The following is a 20817-nucleotide window of genomic DNA, read 5'->3' on the forward strand; positions in this document are numbered from 1 at the left end:
AACAGAACCAGACTGGGAGAGCAACAGACTCTTTCGAATCGGACGTGGAAGCCATAACACCCCCATGGGAAGGAGAGCCCACCAGGTCGGACCCAGCTTTTGCGCCACATCCCAACGCCCCAGCCATGGGACGGACTCACACCTGACACAGTCTGGATGATCTGAGGATCTAGAGGCTGAGCTGCAATCTCCTATTTCATCATAACTTTAAGTCATGAGAGGTGCCCAGTCTCACCTTTAAGATAGCCAGTAGCAATACGTTGTTTAAATGCATGATAATTCTTGGGTGACGTGGCGCTGCTGGCCCTGATCCAGTACCATCTTCTCATTTTTGGGACTGCTTGAGGGTCTCTCTCTTCCTTTTGTTTTCTTTCTGGGACAACAGATGCTCCTGGGGTGAAAGTGTAGTGTGGGGCCAGAGTTTGGGGGGGGGGGGGCGGGGTGAGGTGCGTGATTCTAGGGGGATTGGTTTTGGCTCTGTTGGCCTGCTCTGTTTTTGACAGGCAAGCTTTTCAGCATAGCACCGCCCACCTAGGCCATACATGGATCTGTCATTTGGGAAGAGGCGACTACGATCCAGGTCCATGGGCCTCACACCCAGACCAACAGCTTCTCTGTGCCTGCTGCATCATATACACATATGGGATGCCAATGGGATGAATGACTATTAAAAGAGGGGCAATGCTTAGGTTTGATAAAATACACTCTCCTGTAATTGCAGGAAACACACCTACTAGGCACACAATGTCTGTTCTTGGTTCGATGCAGCTATGGTAGGATATTTCATGTGGCCCACACACAAGGCTCCAGGGGGGTAACCATCTTTCTTCAAAAACCCTTTCCATTAGTGACATCCAGTGTAGTTACAGTTCCCAAGAGGAGATATGGGGCAACTGAGGGCACACTGGAAGGTCATGGGTATAACTTGCTTTGTTTGCATGCCCTCCCCACACCTTTGTGCCGCGACCCTGGAGGCGCTCAAGACCTGCCTACTGGATCACCAACAAGATGTAACACTTCTAGGGAGAGACTAACAGGGTCTTGCAATCCTGTTTTATTTTTCGGATAGAAGTCGGAGATGAAATGAGAAAAAGACAGGATTTGTTAAATGAGTCAGGGATCTGGGTTTATGGGTTGCCTGGCATATATGGAACCCCTCTGCCAGGGAGTACACACGTCTGCAGCCCACAAATCAAGATCATGCATACAAGCTCTTTTTACCAGCCACACATTTGCCCCACACATCAGGGGCACACATTCTTCCACGGATCATCTCCGACCACTCCCCAGTGATGCTTTATCTTGGACCCCAGGGGTGTTGGGAAACACCCACTCTAGTGATTTAATGACTGGCATCTGGTAGATACAAATATACTTTGAATTAAATGTGGAACCTGTGGACTCCCCAGGCACTTTGTCGGCAGCAGGGAAGGCTTACGTTAGAGGGGTCGTGAAATCCTTCATCAGAGGCTGAGAATGGGAGAAGATTAAAGCGATAATCGCTCTTGAGATCCAGGTCCTCCACTACAAACAAAAAGGGTGGCAGGCCTTGGCCCCAATGGCTTGGATGGAGAAAAAAAAGTGCTGGAGGGCCCCAACAAAGCGAGTCGACAAAGAGTGCGACAAATCTGGCAAGCTGATTTACCAGGGCAACAAATCTGGCAAGCTGTTTACCGGATGGCGACCCATGAATCGATGACCTGAATGATCTCGAAAGTGATCGCTCTGTAGGGCATGCTCGTCATGGAGGCCACTTCCAGAGCCAATGCTTTTTGCAGAATACAAGAACATGTACATTAAATGCGCCTGTAGGAAATATCCCAGCTTCTTATGGCGGATAATCCTCTGCTGGCTTTCTTAAGGTCTGACAGGTGCAGTTCTTGACTGTCTCACAGAACTTAAGGAGCTGGAGGAAGTCTTCAAGGCATTGACTCCAGACAGGACTCTGGGCCTGAATGGCTTCCCATGGAGTATTACCAGAAACTACGTAAACACATACTGGGCTCCTACTTTCAGTTTTCGATTAAGCAGTTCACAGAAGGAGCTTTGTTCCCAAATTCGATCTGGCCACTAATATAGGTCTATATAAGGAGGGGAAACTACCCGAAAACTGCTCCTCCTCCCACCCTCTCTCTGATCAACTCTGAGTTGAACCTGTATGCCAAAATCTTAGCAAATAGGCATCTCACAGTTCTCACAATGATTATCCATCTTGACCAATATGTAATCATCCCCAATCGCAGTACAAATCACTGAATTTGAGGAGTGCAGGTAGCATGTGCAGACACCTTAAAGCAGACCCGGAGGCACTTTTGCTTATTGACGTTTAGTAAGCTTTTGTTTCCCTGGACTAGGACTTTCTCATGGGGATACTTGAATGCTTTGGATTTGGACCCTGCTTTCTTGATTATGTCCGGGTACTTTATGCTTACGCATAGGGCGTAGGTCATGGTCAAAGAGGTGTTGTCGGATCTCTTCCAGATTCAGAGATGTACCCAGCAGGGGTGTTCCCCATCAACTTTGCTATCGTTCTGACGATAGAGCAGCTGGCAGCCTGTATCTAGTGCGACAATCAGGTCCAGGGCTTCGACTGGGGGGGAATAATAGTAAGGATGACTGCATCACCCTTTAAGTGGACAATATCCTAATATTTCTCTCAAGATCAGCAGAAACAGGCCCACAATTCTTGTATATCCTACACCAGTATGGGCAGGCATCAGGCCTTCGGGTGAACTGGGACGAGAACCTTCTACTGCCTTTGTCCGGTGATAGGGGTGTGTTTAACTGACAAGATAGATTGTCAAACCACAAACATAGCTTCTAGTACCTTGGCATCCACATTTCCCTCCTCCTGGGCCTCACATAGAACCTCAATATGAAACCGCTAGTCTCCCAGATGACCCGCGATCTCTTGCGATGGACAGGCCTCCCCCTTAAAATCATGGGCATAGTTGCCCTGTTAAAGATTATGATACTACAGTGACTTATATGTATTCCAGAACTTCCCGCTACTGATACCTCCGACCTGGTTTTGCAGAGTGGACGCTAAAATAAGGGCATTTCTATGGGCGAACTTACCCCCACGTATCGCATCCTGCAATGCATACAGTATACCTGTGATGGAGGTGGCCGTTCTCTCTGTAGACACCATTGTACCTCACAGCTGCTTGTCCTGAAAGACTGGTTACATGGGGTGGGGGGGGGGGGGTGGGGGGGGGGGGGGAGGGAGGATGGTCAGACCCCGCCACAGTTTGGTGGTCACCTCCCTGGGATGTGATAACATAGCGATGATATATGGATCGCCAGTCCCCACAACACTACCACCCATAACAAGGGTGGTATTCCTTGTGTGGAGGACGCCCCAACGATGGATGGGTTGAGAATGCAGGCTCACGCTGGAGCGCCCCAATCGGTGGAGGGGCCAAGCCTTTGAACAGGTGGTGGGGTTGAAAGGCTTTGGGGGCTAGGATCGTAAAGGCATTTCTACACAGAGTGTGTGGAGGGGGAACTTCCATGAAATCCTTTGCAGAACTGCAGATGGAATTCCAACTTTCCAAGTCCCAGTCCGTCTTGTTTTAATAGCTCCGTCATGCTCTCTACTCATACTGGGACATATCGGAATAGGTGCCAGGGTTCAATCCATTAAAGGCTAAGATCCTAATGGCTCCACTGGGGACGAGAGGTATCTTGCTTATTTACAAATCCTTATTGAGCCCGATCTCTTCCTGCCAGTAAAAGAGAGGTAGGTGGGGTGGGTAGGCCCACTGGATGAGACGCCAGAATGGCCCCCACACACCTGCCTTGCATATCCTTTCCTCTCTGAGTCATACAGCTAAAATATCTACATACACGACGACCTTGAGGCTGTGGAAGGCGCAGAGACGACCATTCCCCACTTTTTTTAAATACTCAGAGGGGAATTTCTTCTACCCAGAATACTCATGTGAAAAAGACAGCGAGGTATTGGCCAACCATCTTTACAACTTTTTCCCATGTATTAGGAACTTGGTTCACCCCTACATCCCCTATTGCTCTTTTGGGAATATTGGAAGACATTAGGGGACCCCTTGGTGACAGCACCTTGCTGGCCAAAACTGACATTGCCCATAACTGGAACTTCCGTGAACCCTGCCCCGTAGTGGTCACCCCATGGACAGGTGTGCAAAGTTGGAGGAGTCCGTTTACGAAGCAACAGGTTTCCCAAGAAAGAACAATAAGGTTTGGGGCAAATGGTGAAGCTATTGTGGACTCACAGGGTAATGATCTTCTGCGGACTGCCTAAATGCCAGAGTGGTAATGCTGCTGTATATTTGTTTGCACCCACTGCTTGCATGAGTTTGTTTTCTACAAAAGCTGAAAAACGAATAAAGATGTGGTCATCAGGTTTAATATGGTGGAGTTGTATTTACTAATTGTTAAATTCCTCTTCCATTAGGCAGCGCACGTAGTTGTAACAGGATGAGTCTTTCTCAAGGCCAGTGAGGATTATTTGACAGCGTACATTTTCGAGGGTAAGAACGACAGGTGTAGGATTTTGGCAAGGTTGACTCACTCATGCAGAGGAGCCGGATCTAAAGATCCAGCAGTGAGGAATGCATGGAGGTATACATGGTTTATTGTTTCCTTCATTCTCCTACGCAGATTGCCATTACTGGCTCTGTCTGTTATCAAAACCATCTAGGATTTCAGGTAAATCTTGTAGTCAACATGCCCAGTAAAACAGTATTCATATTCATCTACAACAGCCCTAATGGAAAGCTGCCATCACACTGCTATGTATGTTCTCTTGCCAAGCACCGAACGCAGAGGCCCAGAAAAAAGAAAAATATATGTGACTTATTTGAGCGAGATGTTGTGAAACGTCATACTCCCAGATTTTTTAAACACCCTAAACTGCACTCCTATTGACAACATCTCACAAAGAAACAGGCTTTTCTTGATTTGTTTTTTTTAGTTTTAAAAATAGAAGTAGGCAAATCCGGTAAATCTAGTATACATTTTATTCTACAATATACTACTGAATCCAACTTTTATAGAGTAGAATATAATATAGAATAATCAGATGTTAAATTAAAACGTACCTTTGTGTAGGCATCTGAAACAGCTCTGTCTTACATATTCATTACATAAACCAAATCACAAAATAAATTAACTACATTTAATAAACAGCTAAAAGGTTCGTTGGTTAGAGCTGCAAATTTTACAAGTTTCAGTGTAACAGCAGTTTCACTAGGAAAAGTCTCCAAAGACTTACCTCAAGTTGGCCGCCCCATGCAGGTGTGCTCTCTATGTCATCACAATATTTTTCAAATGCCTCTACGAAAACAAAAGTAAACATTTAAACATGTCAGTCATATTTTCACTAACCTATTTCTGTAGGTGTGCAGACCTTAATTTTATTGTGATTTTTAATAAACACTATATGATTCAGCAGTGATCCACTCAGAAACAGACTTTCATATTGCACTAGTCTTGTGCCAGTAAAATAGGTTCACTACTGGTAAGAGTTCAGTAGAATCAATAAATGGAACTCTTGAGTTCTTTAAAAATCTACTGAAGTTCAATACACAGTTTCGCCTGCAAAGGAGTTCATCGAGGTTTTCATCCTCAGTGAAACAATTATAAATACTATTTTGCTCCACTAACAGACAAACGTATGCTTATATATTTTGATAAAGTAACTAAGCAGACATGTTTAAGTAATGTCAAACTTTGCTGTTTTAGTTGTTGGCTCAGCTTACTTGTCTTGAAAGTAGATCCAACATGTAAGTACCTTCAGATAAAAAGGGATCATCATGAATACCATCAATAACTGTGGTGGCCAAAAAGGATGTGTCTGGCAGGCTGATTATATGGTGTAATCTTTGGAAAAGCATGGTAACTGGAGCCAGAAACCACAGGAACCAGGCTGTACTGTGTCCCCCCAATAAGTCCTATTTCTAGGCACTCGCATATGTTCTAATGACTTTGTTAGCATATGTGAGAGCATGTTAAAAAATATAAGCCAAGGGTGATCTCAAAGTCTCCCCTGAAGATGAGGCAAATGCTGTAAACAGATACTCTGCGAGATTCATCTCTTTACAGAATGCAAAATGAATTATATTCTATTGGCTAAACCAAAAAAAGAACTTTGGAAAGATGGCAAACTCTTCCACTTTTGATAATAGGTAGGTTAGCCCTAATTAAAATGTGATTTCTGCCTCTTTTCATATTTATAGATAATAATAATAATAATTATAGTTTTTAATGTTCCTTGTAAAGTACAAGCTAGATAATGTTCACAGGATAAATTACTTGAATGACTAAAACCACAAATAAACCTAACCAAGTTGTGAATAGATTGGGGACAAGGAAAACTAGACATGCCTACCAAAGTAATCTTAACTTTACCTTTCTACATATGCAAATTTGACAATTGTGGAAGAGTGCTTTGCTCTCTTGCTATGATAACTCAAGTGTCTGATGAGTTTGCAGTTGATTTGCAATACTTTTTAAGACTTTCAAAGAGCCTGAAAGGAGTGAGGTATAAAGTTGTTCAAACGGCGACTTGGAGAAAAGAAATATCAATTTTAAAAATTCTATGATACATATTTGCAACACAGAGATTGGACTAAATTAGGTATCAACTTAAAATTAAGGGCTATTAAGTAACAGGACAAAAAAGTCTTTGAATTTACTAACAATTATTTTCGGAGGCATTTGCTATACATAGAAACAAATATATGGTAGTTGTGAAGAGAACAAATCATGGATTTTATATACATATTAACAAATTAACTGTTTTTTTTATTTCTGTACACACCCCAGAAAGATCTATCCACAAGATATATTTAATGCTTTATTTGAAGGAGTGAAAGGTATCCGTTTTGGGTATAGGAAACAAGATGCACATATTGTAGAAAAAATAAGTTGCAGTAGATATCACACATGGTACGTAAACAAACATTTTCCAGTTTTCTCTCAAAACGACTTTGCTGTGCTATCTTTAGAAACATGAAATTTTATTCTAAGTAGATGTTTTAAAATACGTAGAACGTACTAATAAGATCAACTCCAGAATCTCGCCAAATTGGTTTTGGTGTCTGACAGATGGCAGGGTCCTGGCAGGGTTCTGGGCAAGACTTGCACTTTTCATGGACTGAGATTTGTAAAATTCTCAAGTTAACTGCCATATTAATTTGGATCCACAAATAATGTTATTAGGCTCAGCAATGTAAGTGCATAGTTTGTACTTATTGTGATGTTTATTGCATGTTCGTTGAATATGCAGGAATGCAAATTAGTACAAATTCCAACTTCTCAGTAATGAATAGATAAATCGCAGATTGATAATCAAGTTGAATCATTGGATGCTACAAAAACGAACTGTTACAAAAAATATAACGATTTGTAAAAATGTGCCAATTTATATTAAGTGAATGAAATAATGTATTTGTAATGGATTTATTTAAATTAAAAAAAACTGCTTACGGGGAGGAGCCAAGATGGCGACCTGACCGGACGCTCGATTCCTGGCTCCGCTGGCTAGTGCGCTCTGCACCCACATCCTGCTCGCTTATCCGAGATTCAACAGCCGCGGACAGTAGCCACGATCGCGCTGATGCTCTGGGTGTTTTTCCGGTGTCCCTGCCTGCCGGATTCCCGTAGATAGCGCCGTGCCGGGCGCTGGGCTCCATGGCCGCGCTCTGAGTCCGGCACCACTCCCGGCCATCGCGGACCCTCAGGACGGCTGCCGCCTGCTGCGACCCTGGGAATGCGATCATCCCTGTTTATTGGAGCCGGTGCTGGGGACTTGGGACGTATTTTAGAGCGACACTCAACAGCCCCGTCTCGGTGGGTCGAAGTGTTGAGGAGCGGTGTTCGCTTCAGTTCTCGCTCCATTGGCCGACGCTGCAACTGGCCCGCGGCGGCCATTGGGCGGGTCGCCTCACGACTTGTCCGCTCGGCTCCTGCGACTAGCCCCGAGTTCCCTGGGTCCACTGTGGTTTCCTCCCGGTGTGCAGCCCCCTTCTTCCTGGATGTCCGGAATGGCGGCTGCCTCTTCTACAGCGCCGATGGCTGACTCGCCCGCTGGCATTACTTCGCCGCTCGACGGTGAACTGGGGGCTCCATTACAACACCCGCCGAGTACGGAGAGGCAGCCCAATGCTCAGAGGGAGCTGACATGCCGGGATATTGTAGATGCACTCGTTGAACTCAGGGTGGAAATGCGGACACTTTCTGTGCGGTTTGGGGACCGGATGGACGGAGCGGTGCAACGGCTGCAACGGAACTGTTTGGCTGACCCCTGGCACGGTGCGAAATCGACCTTCCCAGCTGACACGGGCACGGTGGATACTGTGGCGCCGGCCGCTGCCGGTGAGGTGACGATTGCTTCCCGGAGCTGCGATTCCGGCGCAGGACGGCTTGGTGACTTTGACGGGGATACAATGTTGCCGTTCCCGGCGGAACTTGGAACTTTGTTTCTAGGATTGATGCTGAGCTCCCGACCCTCACTGCCGCTACATCCCCCTGCGTTTACTGCCTCCCGAGTGCCCTTTCTCCAGCTTTGGCCCGAATCTCGACTCTGGTATTCGGGGTTACTTTTTCTGATTGTTTGCTGCACGGCAGCTGCTGCTGGACGTCCATTTTGCCTCTTCTTCCCTCCTCCTCATCGGCGGCGGCCATTTTGCTTTCAGGTACTTTGTGGAGCTGGCCCCCCTCGGTTGCCGAGTCTGAAGGGACGCTCACGCTCTGGCCAGGGCTGATATGCTGAACTTTGGGACCGGGCCTGAAAGGTTGGCGGGGACTCGGAACGGAAAATTGTGATTCTATGCTGCAATGTGCGACTTAATGGGCCTCGCCCCATCTTATATTATACCACGATTGTAACTGCTTACTAGAATTTCCGGGGCGGTGGTTGATTGTAGGGCGGGACTGTTCAGTAATATTGGTGACTGGGCTTTACTACATGTGTTAGATACAGTGACGGGCGGTGATGGGTTGGGACTGTTTCGGTTCCCCTTGCCTGCTTCCTTAGAATCGCTCCTCCTCTCCCGCATGACGCTGGTTGTTTATTCCGCAGGGCACTAGGGTTGCAGGTGACTGGGAGTCCGGGAGGTCGGTTACTGGGTGGGCTCCTCCCCGCCATCCCCCCCTATTTGGGAGTGGTAGATTAGCTTGTTCTTTTCTCCCTCCCTATAGTCAAAAGTGACATTTTCCTTCTTTTCACCTTTCTTCCTTCTTTTGGCGTTTCTTGCTGCCTCCTTCTCTCTCTTCCGACTTTTCTTCTTCCTAAATTTCGGGTTTATAGGGCGACAGGCACGCTGCTAGAGGGGGGTAGGCCATAGCCTCTGCATGTGTGTAGGGTGGGGGGTTATATTTCCTTTTTGTTAGTTTCTATGGGACCGGTTTTATTCTTCTATGATTTCACCTTTTTGCCCATGGTAGGGAGTGCTGGGTGTTGGGTGGCAGTGGTAGTGTTACTGGGTTATAGACGCTACTTTGTAATGTGGATATTGTGTTACCATCCTGCCTGGCGGGGACTTGCTTGTTGTTACGCGAATTGCTTGCTGTAGTTGCTAATGTCGTGTCCCACCTACATGGACCTTGTTCTTCTTTCTTATTTTGCTAGTACGGATCACTACGGCCTGTGTGACAGCTGCATAACAAAAAACTTTAAAATTTAACCTTCATTCATCCTGCGCCACGGTGCTGCGTTATCCTCCAGTTTTTCTTCCCCTCAATGTAAACGGTTCTGATGCAGTACTGGGTCGCCATAATGTATGCTTTAGTGCTCGACTGAGTGTTCGAGGCCGGCTGGATGGTTGTAGGCCCGTATTTGTTACTTTTCCATGTGCACAATAAAGGTTTTCAAAAATTTAAAAAAAAAAAAAAAAACTGCTTACATTGTAAAGTAGCAGGCCACTGAAAATACATGTTTCTAATTGCACTGGCACTTTACTATATTACCCCTCGGCTGGCAACAAGGATTAACTTTCTGCACATCTTATCATGATAAACAGGCTGCCTAACTGAATTCATACTTCATTTTAACTTTGTTGCTGCTGTCTGTTTGTTTTTTACTGAAGGATTTATTGTCTTAATATGTGTGAATTTGACCTTCATTTTATTAACTGAACTTATTTCTACATTGTAAAGGTTTTAAATAACCATGTACAATAAAGCATTACTTACTTACATGTTAATAATACCCTTAAAATAAGAGCTAACGACTATTAATGTTGTACCAAAATCAATTCAAATTTTATAAATTTATATTTAGAATATTTAAATAACACACTAGGGACCAAATGCATCTTATCCATAGCACAGGTAAGTAACATTGTACCATAATGAGCATATGCTCACATAAAAGGGTTACGTTTGTATAAGAATCCATGGTTTATGCTGGATAAACACACACAATCAATCAAATATTGATCGGCAACTGAATTTGACCTTCTCTTTACCCAAGAAGGTAAGTCAGCATGTTCACACTGATGTCTACTATGCAAGACGGTTAAATTCCTTCTTCATGCATATTCTAGCAATTGATGACATGCTGGTCAGCTTGCAGCTCACAAATATATGGACGTGTTACCCGAACATTCAAGTCACCCAAAAGACAGACAATGTTTTGTGGAAGTTGCACATAAAGATCTTGAATAGTTTTTATTGTTTGCAGAAAAAGCCCCAGATTATTTGTGCATGCGAAATATAATCATTTAACAATAATAAATCCACATTTATTATATTGTGTGATAGTAGAGAGTCCTCGAGAGCAAGTGATTGTAAGTGCGTGAGAAAGATGTTGAAATAGTTCGGAGTCGCACTGCAGCCCTAAATATGTTATTTAGTTGAAATTACTTATACTTGAAAATGTTGTGCAACACAAGAACAGCAAACTGAAACTTGGCTTGAAAGATATTGAAATATACTTTCAGCCTATGGAGGGTTGGTAATATATGATTTGGAGGTTGATATATACACTTTTCTTTTAAACTGTGTGCAAATCCATAATGACAAAATGTTTATGGATATCGTTCCTATATTCTTAAGTAAAGTTATATTTAAACACATTACTTAGAACGAAAGTGTGCAATTTTCATGGAAGATTAAAGACAACTTTAGATATGTTACATCCAGTCCAGATTTCGACTCATTTGTTTACGGCCACATCTCTAAAGCACTTTAAAGATCAGCATATGTTAACCAGATCATGCAAACCAAAACTGGAGACACCAGTACTTTGGGGTGGTTCACAGAAGCGACCACAAGAGTGACTATGCAGTATTATGACCATGTGTTTCCGCAATGGCTCAGAATTAGCAGTTCCTGGTGCAGATTGTTAAGCAGACCGGGTTAGGTGTGGTTTTGTTCCCCGGGTTTGTTCCTGGACAGGCCAGACTGGACTAATTCCTTGCCACAAGGAGTTCCAAAGTCAAGCCCGTGCCAACTTATGCTCCACCTCCTATTCCTGAGCTGCACCATTCTTTTGCTACATCTACAGACGGTACCAGCAGTCAAGTTGTCAAATAGTAAACGTATATCCCAACCCCAACTGCACCCAAACAACTCCCATACACACAGTGACCTAAGTAGCTCAAACCTCTGGAGGGGTGAGAGCAGCGGTCTAGGCAGGCACAGAGCTATAGAGTGTTGTCCTGCTCTTTTCAAGGCAATCGATCTACCCATGACACTCGATTAGCATTCTTGGTATTTTGGGAGTTCAAAAAGTTAGCCTATTGCATGGGTACTCGCAAACATTTCCCCGGGGTTGTGTGTGTGTTGGGTGGGGGGGCAAGGGGGGGCACAAAGTACTGTCTAGGACATGCCCAAGGGCCGCACCTATGCCAGCAGTGGGAGGGTTGAGGTGATGAAAGGTGGGCGTAGGGGGAACGTAAAGCAGATGCATGGTGTGGACAACAAAACGAGGTTTCACATGATGTCTGTCTGCCACCAAAGCTCTATTCTCATGCTCCAGGAATTAAAGTCAAAGCATTAACTTCTAATGTAAAACATCAGAGGGAAAGAAATACTCATCTGGTGGCTGAATTGCGAAATGTGAAACCAGAAAACCTGTTATGAGTCCTGGCTTCCCCACTTGACCAAATTGTGTGATCCTAGGCAATTGGTTAACTTCACTTTGCCTCCTTTTTCATTACCACGAATAAGAGCACTTTGAAATACAGGAGTTCAGGACGTGTGCTGTACAAAACCGCCTCTTGTGTTTTATATAATAAACAATAATGTTACATTTATTTAACAACTAAGGCTACACACAAAGTGCAAATGACTGGACTATTGTTTTCAAAATGGGGGTGGCATGAATGTTTCCGAGTGATAGTTTGAAAACTATCACTGCTAATAAAGGCCTAAAAAAATGCAGCGATATAATCTGACCTATGAAAGTAAAACGCTCATGCATGTTAATAAAATACCCTTTTTTGAAGCTTGCAGAGTTTTTAATTTTTTTACATGTTTAGTGCAAGATGTCTTCAAAACTAAAGGTGTTCCTGAAGATAAGTGGTCTATGAGACTTTCGTTGCTTCTTTACTTTTACTTTCATTTATGTGTAAATAATGTATGCCAGTTTCACAGCTTTCTGAATGTTCGTGCTCTGACAAGTGAACAGCAGCCCAGCACTGCTGTTCACCAGAGAGACGCAATTAAAGGTCAGGCGGGCCGAACTTGGAGTATTCCTGGCCCATTGCTTGTATTCTACCCTAGGATAGACCACTGACAACTTCCTTGCCTGAGATCCTGCTCAGCTCCAGCCAACATATGTAACTCACCTGTGTTCCTGCAACTTTCTGCGCATGTCCTGCTAGATTCAATCAATCAATGACACTTGTAAAGCGCGCTACATACCCGTAGGGTCTCAAGGCGCTGGGGGGGGGGGGGGGGGGGGGGGGGTGCCGCTACTGCTCGAACAGCCAGGTCTTCAGCTTCTTCCTGAAGGAGAGGTGGTCTTGGGTCAGGCGCAGGTCGGTCGGCAGGGAGTTCCAGGTCTTGGCAGCCAGGTAGGAGAAGGACCTTCCTCCTGTAGTCGCTCTTCGGATGCGGGGGACGGCGGCGAGGGCGTGGTTGGCTGATCGGAGGTGGCGTTTGGGAGCGTAGAAGTTGACTCGGCTGTTGAGGTAGCTCGGGCCTTGGTCGTGTAGGGCTTTGTGTGCGTGGGTGAGGAGGCGGAAGGTGATTCTTTTGTTGACTGGGAGCCAGTGAAGGTCTCTCAGATGTCCGGAGATGTGACTGGTTCGTGGGATGTCGAGGATGAGTCTGGCTGAGGCGTTCTGGATCCGCTGGAGTCTCTTCTGGAGCTTGGCGGTGGTACCGGCGTAGAGGGCGTTGCCGTAGTCCAGTCGGCTGGTGACGAGGGCCTGGGTGACGATCTTCCTGGTCTCGGTGGGGATCCACCAGAAGATCTTCCGTAGCATGCGTAGGATGTTGAAGCACGCCGAGGAGACGTTGTTGACTTGCCTGGTCATGGAGAGGGAGGAGTCCAGGATGAAGCCCAGGTTGCGTGCATGGTCTGTCGGTTTGGGTGCGGTGCCCAGGGCGGGAGCATACATTCATAAGAGACTATGATAAAGCTGTGATACTCTCTTCAACTACCATGAAGAATGCCTCAGATATGAGCTCTGGTATCCTGAAAGATCACTTCATATGAGCCCAAGCTTCTTGACGCAATGCATTTACAATGCCAAATGGATGGTCCATGAGGCCAAGGTCTACCTAGATTAGCTGCCTCACATTCATTGACCATTTCCCAAGGTCAAATTATGACATTCCTCTAACACTACTCGAAAATGTAGTGCAAAGTTTACCAATCAGGTCATCAGCTCTTCTTGAGAACCACTAAAAATAAGAAATTATTAAGCGAGGTGAGACAGGATTTCAAATGGTGCGACAGATTTAATTCTATAGCAGGACCAAGGGCTTCAGATTAGGCTGAACTCTTCGTGTATTTCTTTCCAGCACCTTTAAAAAAGTCCAAATAATACATAAAACTACATTTCCCATGAAACAGAGGGAAAATGAAAACTGAAGCAGTCCAAACAGAGGCAGCCAATCCGGTGCGAGGACGTCCCCATAACTTCCCCCAAGGACGCTCTATACTGTTCTGGTGCTCCAGCAGCGTTCAGATGAGTGTTTTTTCTGTTTCTCATATGGATTGCTTGTATTGTGAGGATTGCTTGTTATAATGCAGGTCTTTAACTTTTATTGAGGGATTATTATTGTTTGCAATGAGTTTTCAACGCTTCTATTCCCTCTAGGTACCAACCGCAGGAGTGCTTTTCGCCCCTTCGCAGCCGTAATTGCTTAGTAAGGCTCTCTGTGCGGTGTGGCCTCCCGCTGCTAGGGGACCGCGCGCCCTTCAACGCTCGGGCGTTTCATCATACGCGTCTACCCCCGCGCAGCAACGATTCGTTCTCTTCTGCTTACTCGCTTCAAATTGTGGAGAGACAGACTCTATTTGCGCGCCTTCTGTCAACACGGGGGAAGTTTGCTAAATAGCGCTTGGGCTAATTTTGTGATTGTGCTCTTTTTGCTTACGGAGAGAGCCCCTGCCTAGAGCCTGAACACCCGACGCTCAGGTAAGGCAAGAATTTTAACAAGGAACAGGCCCAGGTAGACAAGTTGCCCTCAGTATAAGAAGGGAGATTTAGTCCCAGGGCTCCGCCCACTAACTTTAAAGGCACACTATGTGTGAGTGGAGAAGTGTGGCTCAATGATTAGAGCGGCAGACCCTGATGCAGAGGCCTAGTCCGAGACCAGGGTTCAATTCCCCGCCTCGGCGGGTCTTGGGCTCAAAATTCCACAGACCTGATAATTCTCACCTCGGTGCCTATTCCAATCATGGAGTCCCACTCTGCAACTCTGGGCAATAGCTTGCTTAATCTACACAACGGTCCCCACAACGCTAAGGATGCCTGGCCTCCGCCTTGGGGGTGCCCAGGAGTGGACGTCTCACAGGGAAAGCCAGGATGGGTTCCACAGCGGTATTCGTACAAGCGCCTTGAGACCCTTGCGGGTGAGTAGTGCGCTATACTAGTATCAATTTACAATTTATATTTACTATGCTTCACCATATTAAGAGTTTCCCCCTGTATGGATTCCCCTTCTGCCTTGACGTGCTTGTGTTGGGTGCCTAATTAACATGGCTGAATATGAAGATTATTAGGAGGAGCAGGAGGAGGAGATCACGTACTTACCCGTGGATGACCACTTGTGTCAGTTCATGGACTCCTCCATCCTCAAGGCAGTATCCCATGGCACCACTGGAGAGGAAAATTGACATGCTACAGGCACAATGCCAGCAACTCCTTGCTCGGAGGGAAGATCTAACGGGGCCTCAGAATCCCTTACCTCCAGTACAGCCCTCCACTAGCGCGAATGACCATAAACGGAAGTGCGCAGACGATGCATGAGTAGACACAAACGCATTTAAGCACCTAAAAAAGGCATTTTTGGATGACCAGCCCCCGCACCACTCAGTAATCCAGTGGAGGCTCTGGAGGATCCTTCTGGTGTCCCGGATGACCTCACTTCAGTGGACCCAGACTTCCGATGGGGATGGGGATTCAGGACAGCCATGGCGCCCATCTAAATTAGACCAATCGACACCTGAAATGGACAACAACATGCTTAATCCGGATGACCTTTTGCACCAGAGGTCTGCAGAGCGGGTCCCCGCCCCTAGGGTGGCAGCCTACATGGTGGCCAGACTGCGCAAGCCACTGGATAAAGAGGTCAGGAGTTGCCTTCGAGAGGAATGTCAGAGACAGTCCCTAGAGGGAAAAGTCGCAGTCACTAAAGAGGTGGACCCAAAAATGGCCACCTTTCTGAGTAAATTCATTCGTGACCTGAAGACTGGCAGCGACCGCTCCTGGTGGGCACGCCAGGATAAACTCTTAGACAAGGCAGGCCCCTTAGTAAAAATTCTTGACATGGCCAAAGATGCTAAGGCCTCGGGCACCCGAACATCCCCTGACCCCTTCTCTAGTTGGGCCAAGAGGGCAATCATATTCTTAGGGAATGCAAACGTGGCAATCTCCACCAAAACAGAACGTAAAATAAAGACACGCATGGTCGAACACAAAAGTAACATTAGAACTAAGAACGCAAAATCCCCTTTGGCATCGCACTTTAACAACTTTAATCATTCTCCAAGCCAAGTACGTTTCCTTGTGTTGGAATCAGTTCCAGTGTTACCAGGCAGAGACAATACACAATACTTACTAAGAAGAGAAAGTTTCTGGATCTCCGATTTAAACATGGCACAACCGAAAGGTCTTAACGAACGCGTGGATTTAAACTGTTTCTTGTAAATAAGATACACCACCTTGAACTTTATTGAACAGTGTGTGAACACAGAAAAACAGTAAAAAAAAAATTCCTTCACCATTTTGTATATAGTAATCTTTCACATGCTGTTTTTTAATATATGCACCAGAATCTGGTAATGTATTTGACCATCATTTAAGGCTTCTTACACGCTCTGAACAATATGTATTGTCCTTTGATTGATTAGGACTACTTGACATGTAATATTTTGACATTCTGATATATGTTCACGTACTTTGTATCTACTTTATCGTGGCAATGAGATTTACCTTTGCACACTTTTTTCCACAACGTGTTTTGTTAAAAATACGAACAATCTTCACTTTTTCGTTTTAAAACCACACAAACTACACACCGTCCGTTTTCTAAGTCTTATCAACCTTCTCGTGTACCACTTCCGGGTCGGGAGGGTTATACATCCGACAATGGCAAAAACTTCGTTAAACACTTTTTTTCGAACACACGACAGGACCACACAACCGTTTAACGAAACGCCAGACAGTAGGTGAGTGTTTCTAGTATCACAGTATTTTAACTCACATAGTTAGTTAATCTCGTAATTTATCGGTATTTTGTACTGAGTCAATTGGGTTCCTTTTTACAGAACGCGGTTCACAAAACCCGTATGACACCGCTCACGCTTCTAGTCTGTTTGTGGCTTTCTACTTTCTCAGGTACGATCGCTGATACACTATTGACTTTTTGTTTGACACTCACCATTTCTGATACGCATAAAATTAAGCGCATGAAAAATCCTGTCATTTGTTACAGGTTTACTGTCCTGGGTTTACGTATTGAATTGACCAATTTAAACATATGTCAAAAATCTTCAGTCAGTTTGGAAGGTACGTGCTCGTTTGATATCCGTCTATTTTCGTTTTCCCACTTTTGTTTATTCACTTTTTGGTTCACTGATTGCAGGATGCATGTTCTTGTCAAACAATCACATTGATCATTATGTGTACGAGCTCGTGTTACTTTATGTATTTTGATGATTTTGATGCCACATATCACATTCAACCGACAATGTTTGAGCATGTTTATGGAAGTTGCTTATACATGTCCAAGTACAGAGTTATCTAGAAGTGAACAGTGTTAAGGTATTATGAAATTTACCTGTACTTGAAAACAAATTTATGACAGTTGTGTTTCATCTTTAATAGAAAATCAATGCCCCTGATGAAGGGCAGCATGGCCCGAAATGCATTGGGCCATATATAATTTTGATTTATGAACTATGTGAAGAACCAAGAATTACAATAAGAGAAATTTAAAAAGCTTCAATAAAATGTTATTTTGAAAGTACCAAGTCTTGAAAGGAATTTTTCGATTCAGTGTGCTTCTGGGGACGCCATCCCCGACTGGAATGGCGCCATCATAAACATTAATTCATCCTCCAAGACTCAGAAGTAGGAACCCAGGTAGCACCTAACCACTTTTTTTGTGCACTATCTTACCCTAAACTTAGAACTTTGAGTGCGAGAAGCTTCAGCTTTCACTGATAATCTCCACCAAGCGTCACAGGTCCCTGCTTATAAAAATTGACCCCAAGCTTGGTGAACTGGTCACCTCAGAAGCTGGTCTGATTGCAGAGGGCAATCTCTTCGGAGACCCCTTTGTAAAGGAATTGGGGAATTTTGTTAATACAGTTAATTCATTGGACAAAGTCCAAACGTCCATTAAACGCATCTTCACCCTGCGTGTTTTTGGCACAGCCAGTCACGGCCGTCCCTATAATAGAGCCTCCTTTAAGTCATCAGAACCACAGAGGGGACAATGGCAGGATCCGGAGAAATCAGGGAACTTCTATCCAACAAGAAATTATTCCCGCCGCAGGGGCGGTAGAGGTCGTGGGAATGCTCCCTACAATAATCAGCAAGATAAGAGTTCAACCCTTAGGGGAGGTCAAACTGGGAGGCAGGCTACAACTCTTTTTTCACAATTGGTTCTTACTAACCTCTGACTCTTGGGTTTTACAAACCGTCAGAGGTTTCCAAATAGAGTTTTTCGACTTATCTACCAAACATCAACGTCCAAGACCCATTGTATTCACACAAGAAAACAACGCCCTTATAGACAGGGAGGTTCAGAGTTGTTCGAAAAGGAGCTATCGTTCCCTTGACCTTACATTCTGAGGTTTCCCCAGCAACCTCTTTTTAGTTGAAAAACAAGACAGGGGTTATCGACCTGTGATCAAGCTCAAGGACTTCAATGGTTGGCTCAATTATCGCCATTTCAAAATTCACCTTCTCAGGGATCTGCTGCAGGAGCAGGACTGGATGGTCCGCCTGCACCTCGAGGATGCGTATCTGACAATCCCAGTGTTTCCACCACACAGGAGTTTCCTGCAGTTCCAATGGGATACCCAGATCTTCGGATTCGCCTCCCTTCCTTTTGGACTGTCTTCCGCTCGGTGGTGTTTTACCAAGGTGATGAAGCTTGCGGTGGAGCGCCTCAGATCGGAGGGTGTCCGGCTGATAATATATCTGGACAACATTCTCATTATGAGCCAATGTCCCCAACACTTTCTCGCTCAACTGCAGCAGACAATATCCCAGTTAGAGTCTCTGGGGTTTGTGATCAACTAACCCAAATCGAATCTGATCCCATCCCAGAGAAGGCAATTCCTGGGCTTCATGATAGATTCAGTCGCCGCAACCTTATCCCTCCCATCTCGGAAGTTATCAAAGATCCGACATCAACTGAAACACACCTTGGAAAGGCCCACCATATACTTACGCCACTTAGCCAGAGTAGTTGGCCTTCTCTCGTCGTCGACCCAGGCCATTTTCCCGGGTCCTCTGCATTACAGGGCCCTGCAACGCCTCAAAGCTTATCACCTATGCAAAGGCCTCACTTACTCTCAGTTTGTGCTCCTCTCCGAGGAGGCCAAGACAGAACTCCAGTGGTGGATAGCCAACATGGAGGCCAGGAAAGGCCGGGCTATTTTCAGCTCTCAACTCGACCTGGTGATAGAGACGGACGCCAGTGGCTCCGGCTGTGTGCCCTTTGGGGAGAAGTATCTACCGGCGGAAAATGGTCCTCCTCCGAACGAGCCCTGCACATCAAGTGCTTGGAGTTGATGGCAGGCTCGTTCGCGGTGAAGTGCTGGACAAAGAACAGGGTTAGAGTTGTGTCTTGCTCAAGATGGACAATGTAGCAGCAGTGCGCCACATAAAACATCGGGGGAGGGGGGTGACACGTTCCAAGGCACTCTAGCTCGCGACCTTTGGGAATATGGTCTGTCCAACCAGATATTGCTGTCAGCAGAACACCTGCCAGGCTCATCGAATCAAGAAGTGGACTGGTGCTCCCGCCATTGGAAGGACACCAGCCTGTGGCAGCTACATCCCAGAGTTTTCCGGGAAATCATATCTCTTTGAGGTCCCTTCTCGTGGACCTTTTTGCCTCCCGGCTGGACGCCCAACTGGAACCTTACTACAGTTGGTGCCCAGATCAGGAAGCTCTAGCAGTGGATGCCTTCCTCCAGGATTGGAGTAAAGAACAGGGTTATGCGTTTCCCCCTTCGCAATGATAATGCAGTTACCCACCCAGGTGAGGAGACAACGGGCGGACATAGTGGTAATCACACCGATATGGAGGTTGCAAGCCTTGGTTCCAGTTCTGATGGAACTTTCCTGGTATTTTCCAATCCATCTACCCCCGGTCAAGGTCTCCTCAAAGATCCTCAGGGAAATCTCAATCACCCCATGACTATGGGCAATCTGCAACTGATGGCCTGGCAGTTTACAGGCAACGCTTCAAAGTCCCAGGCCTTTCGACAGAGGCTGCCATGTTGCTCGCTAAGTCCTGGGCGGACAGTACCAATAAGAGATATCGGTCCGCATGGTCCCGCTGAGGGAGTTGGTGTGTTCGACAACAAGTGGTTCCGATGGGGTCAGATATTGTCTACGTCCTTAATTTCTTAGCCTCTTTGGCTAAAGAAGGTCTGGCCTATTGGTCAATTAATACATTTTGTTCGTAAATTTCAGCAGGGCATGCGCCTTTGGATAATCACCCTATTGGCAAACAACCCTTGGTTTGTAATCTACTGAGAGGGATCAGGCTGTCTGTTCCTCCAGAACTGCTATACTCTGTTTTATGGAATGTGAACAAAGATCTCAATCTGTTTCGGTCATGGCCATCCAACAAATATTTGTTGAGCAAACACATTTCAGCTTAGCTAGCGATGCTTCTGTGTTTGATATCCTGTCGCAGGGTTTCGGATGTGAGGGCCCTGGATCTCAGGGGCCGGTTTTTTACTCCAGAAGGTGTTACATTTCACATTTCTGACAGCTGGTAGCATCATCAACTGCTAAAGGAGGGCAGGACCCGCGCCCCCTCCGCCCCCCGTCGGTAATTGGCAACAGTGAGAGTGTGTGTGTGTGTGTGTGTGAAAAGAAAGCCGCGTGGTGCCAGCCAGGCAAATTTGTTACTTTGTAGCGGTCTCCGCCACACCAGAGCTGAGAGCAGAGGGATCTTTAACTG

The 20817-nt window shown here is 45.7% G+C and overlaps 1 protein-coding gene across 2 annotated transcripts in view; it reads right to left on the bottom strand.

Annotated features, from left to right (window-relative positions):
• Positions 1 to 20817, bottom strand: part of OTUD6B (OTU deubiquitinase 6B) — a 191912-nt gene that overhangs the window by 69788 nt on the left and 101307 nt on the right. For both annotated transcript variants that reach the window (XM_086965981.1, XM_086965982.1), the window contains one exon: positions 5255 to 5316. In XM_086965981.1, coding sequence (XP_086822107.1) covers positions 5255 to 5316 — 62 coding nt within the window. The remainder of the gene's footprint in view (positions 1 to 5254; positions 5317 to 20817) is intronic.

The sequence above is a fragment of the Lissotriton vulgaris genome, chromosome 4_1, assembly GCF_964263255.1.
Source record: "Lissotriton vulgaris chromosome 4_1, aLisVul1.2, whole genome shotgun sequence".
NCBI classification, from domain to species: domain Eukaryota; kingdom Metazoa; phylum Chordata; class Amphibia; order Caudata; family Salamandridae; genus Lissotriton; species Lissotriton vulgaris.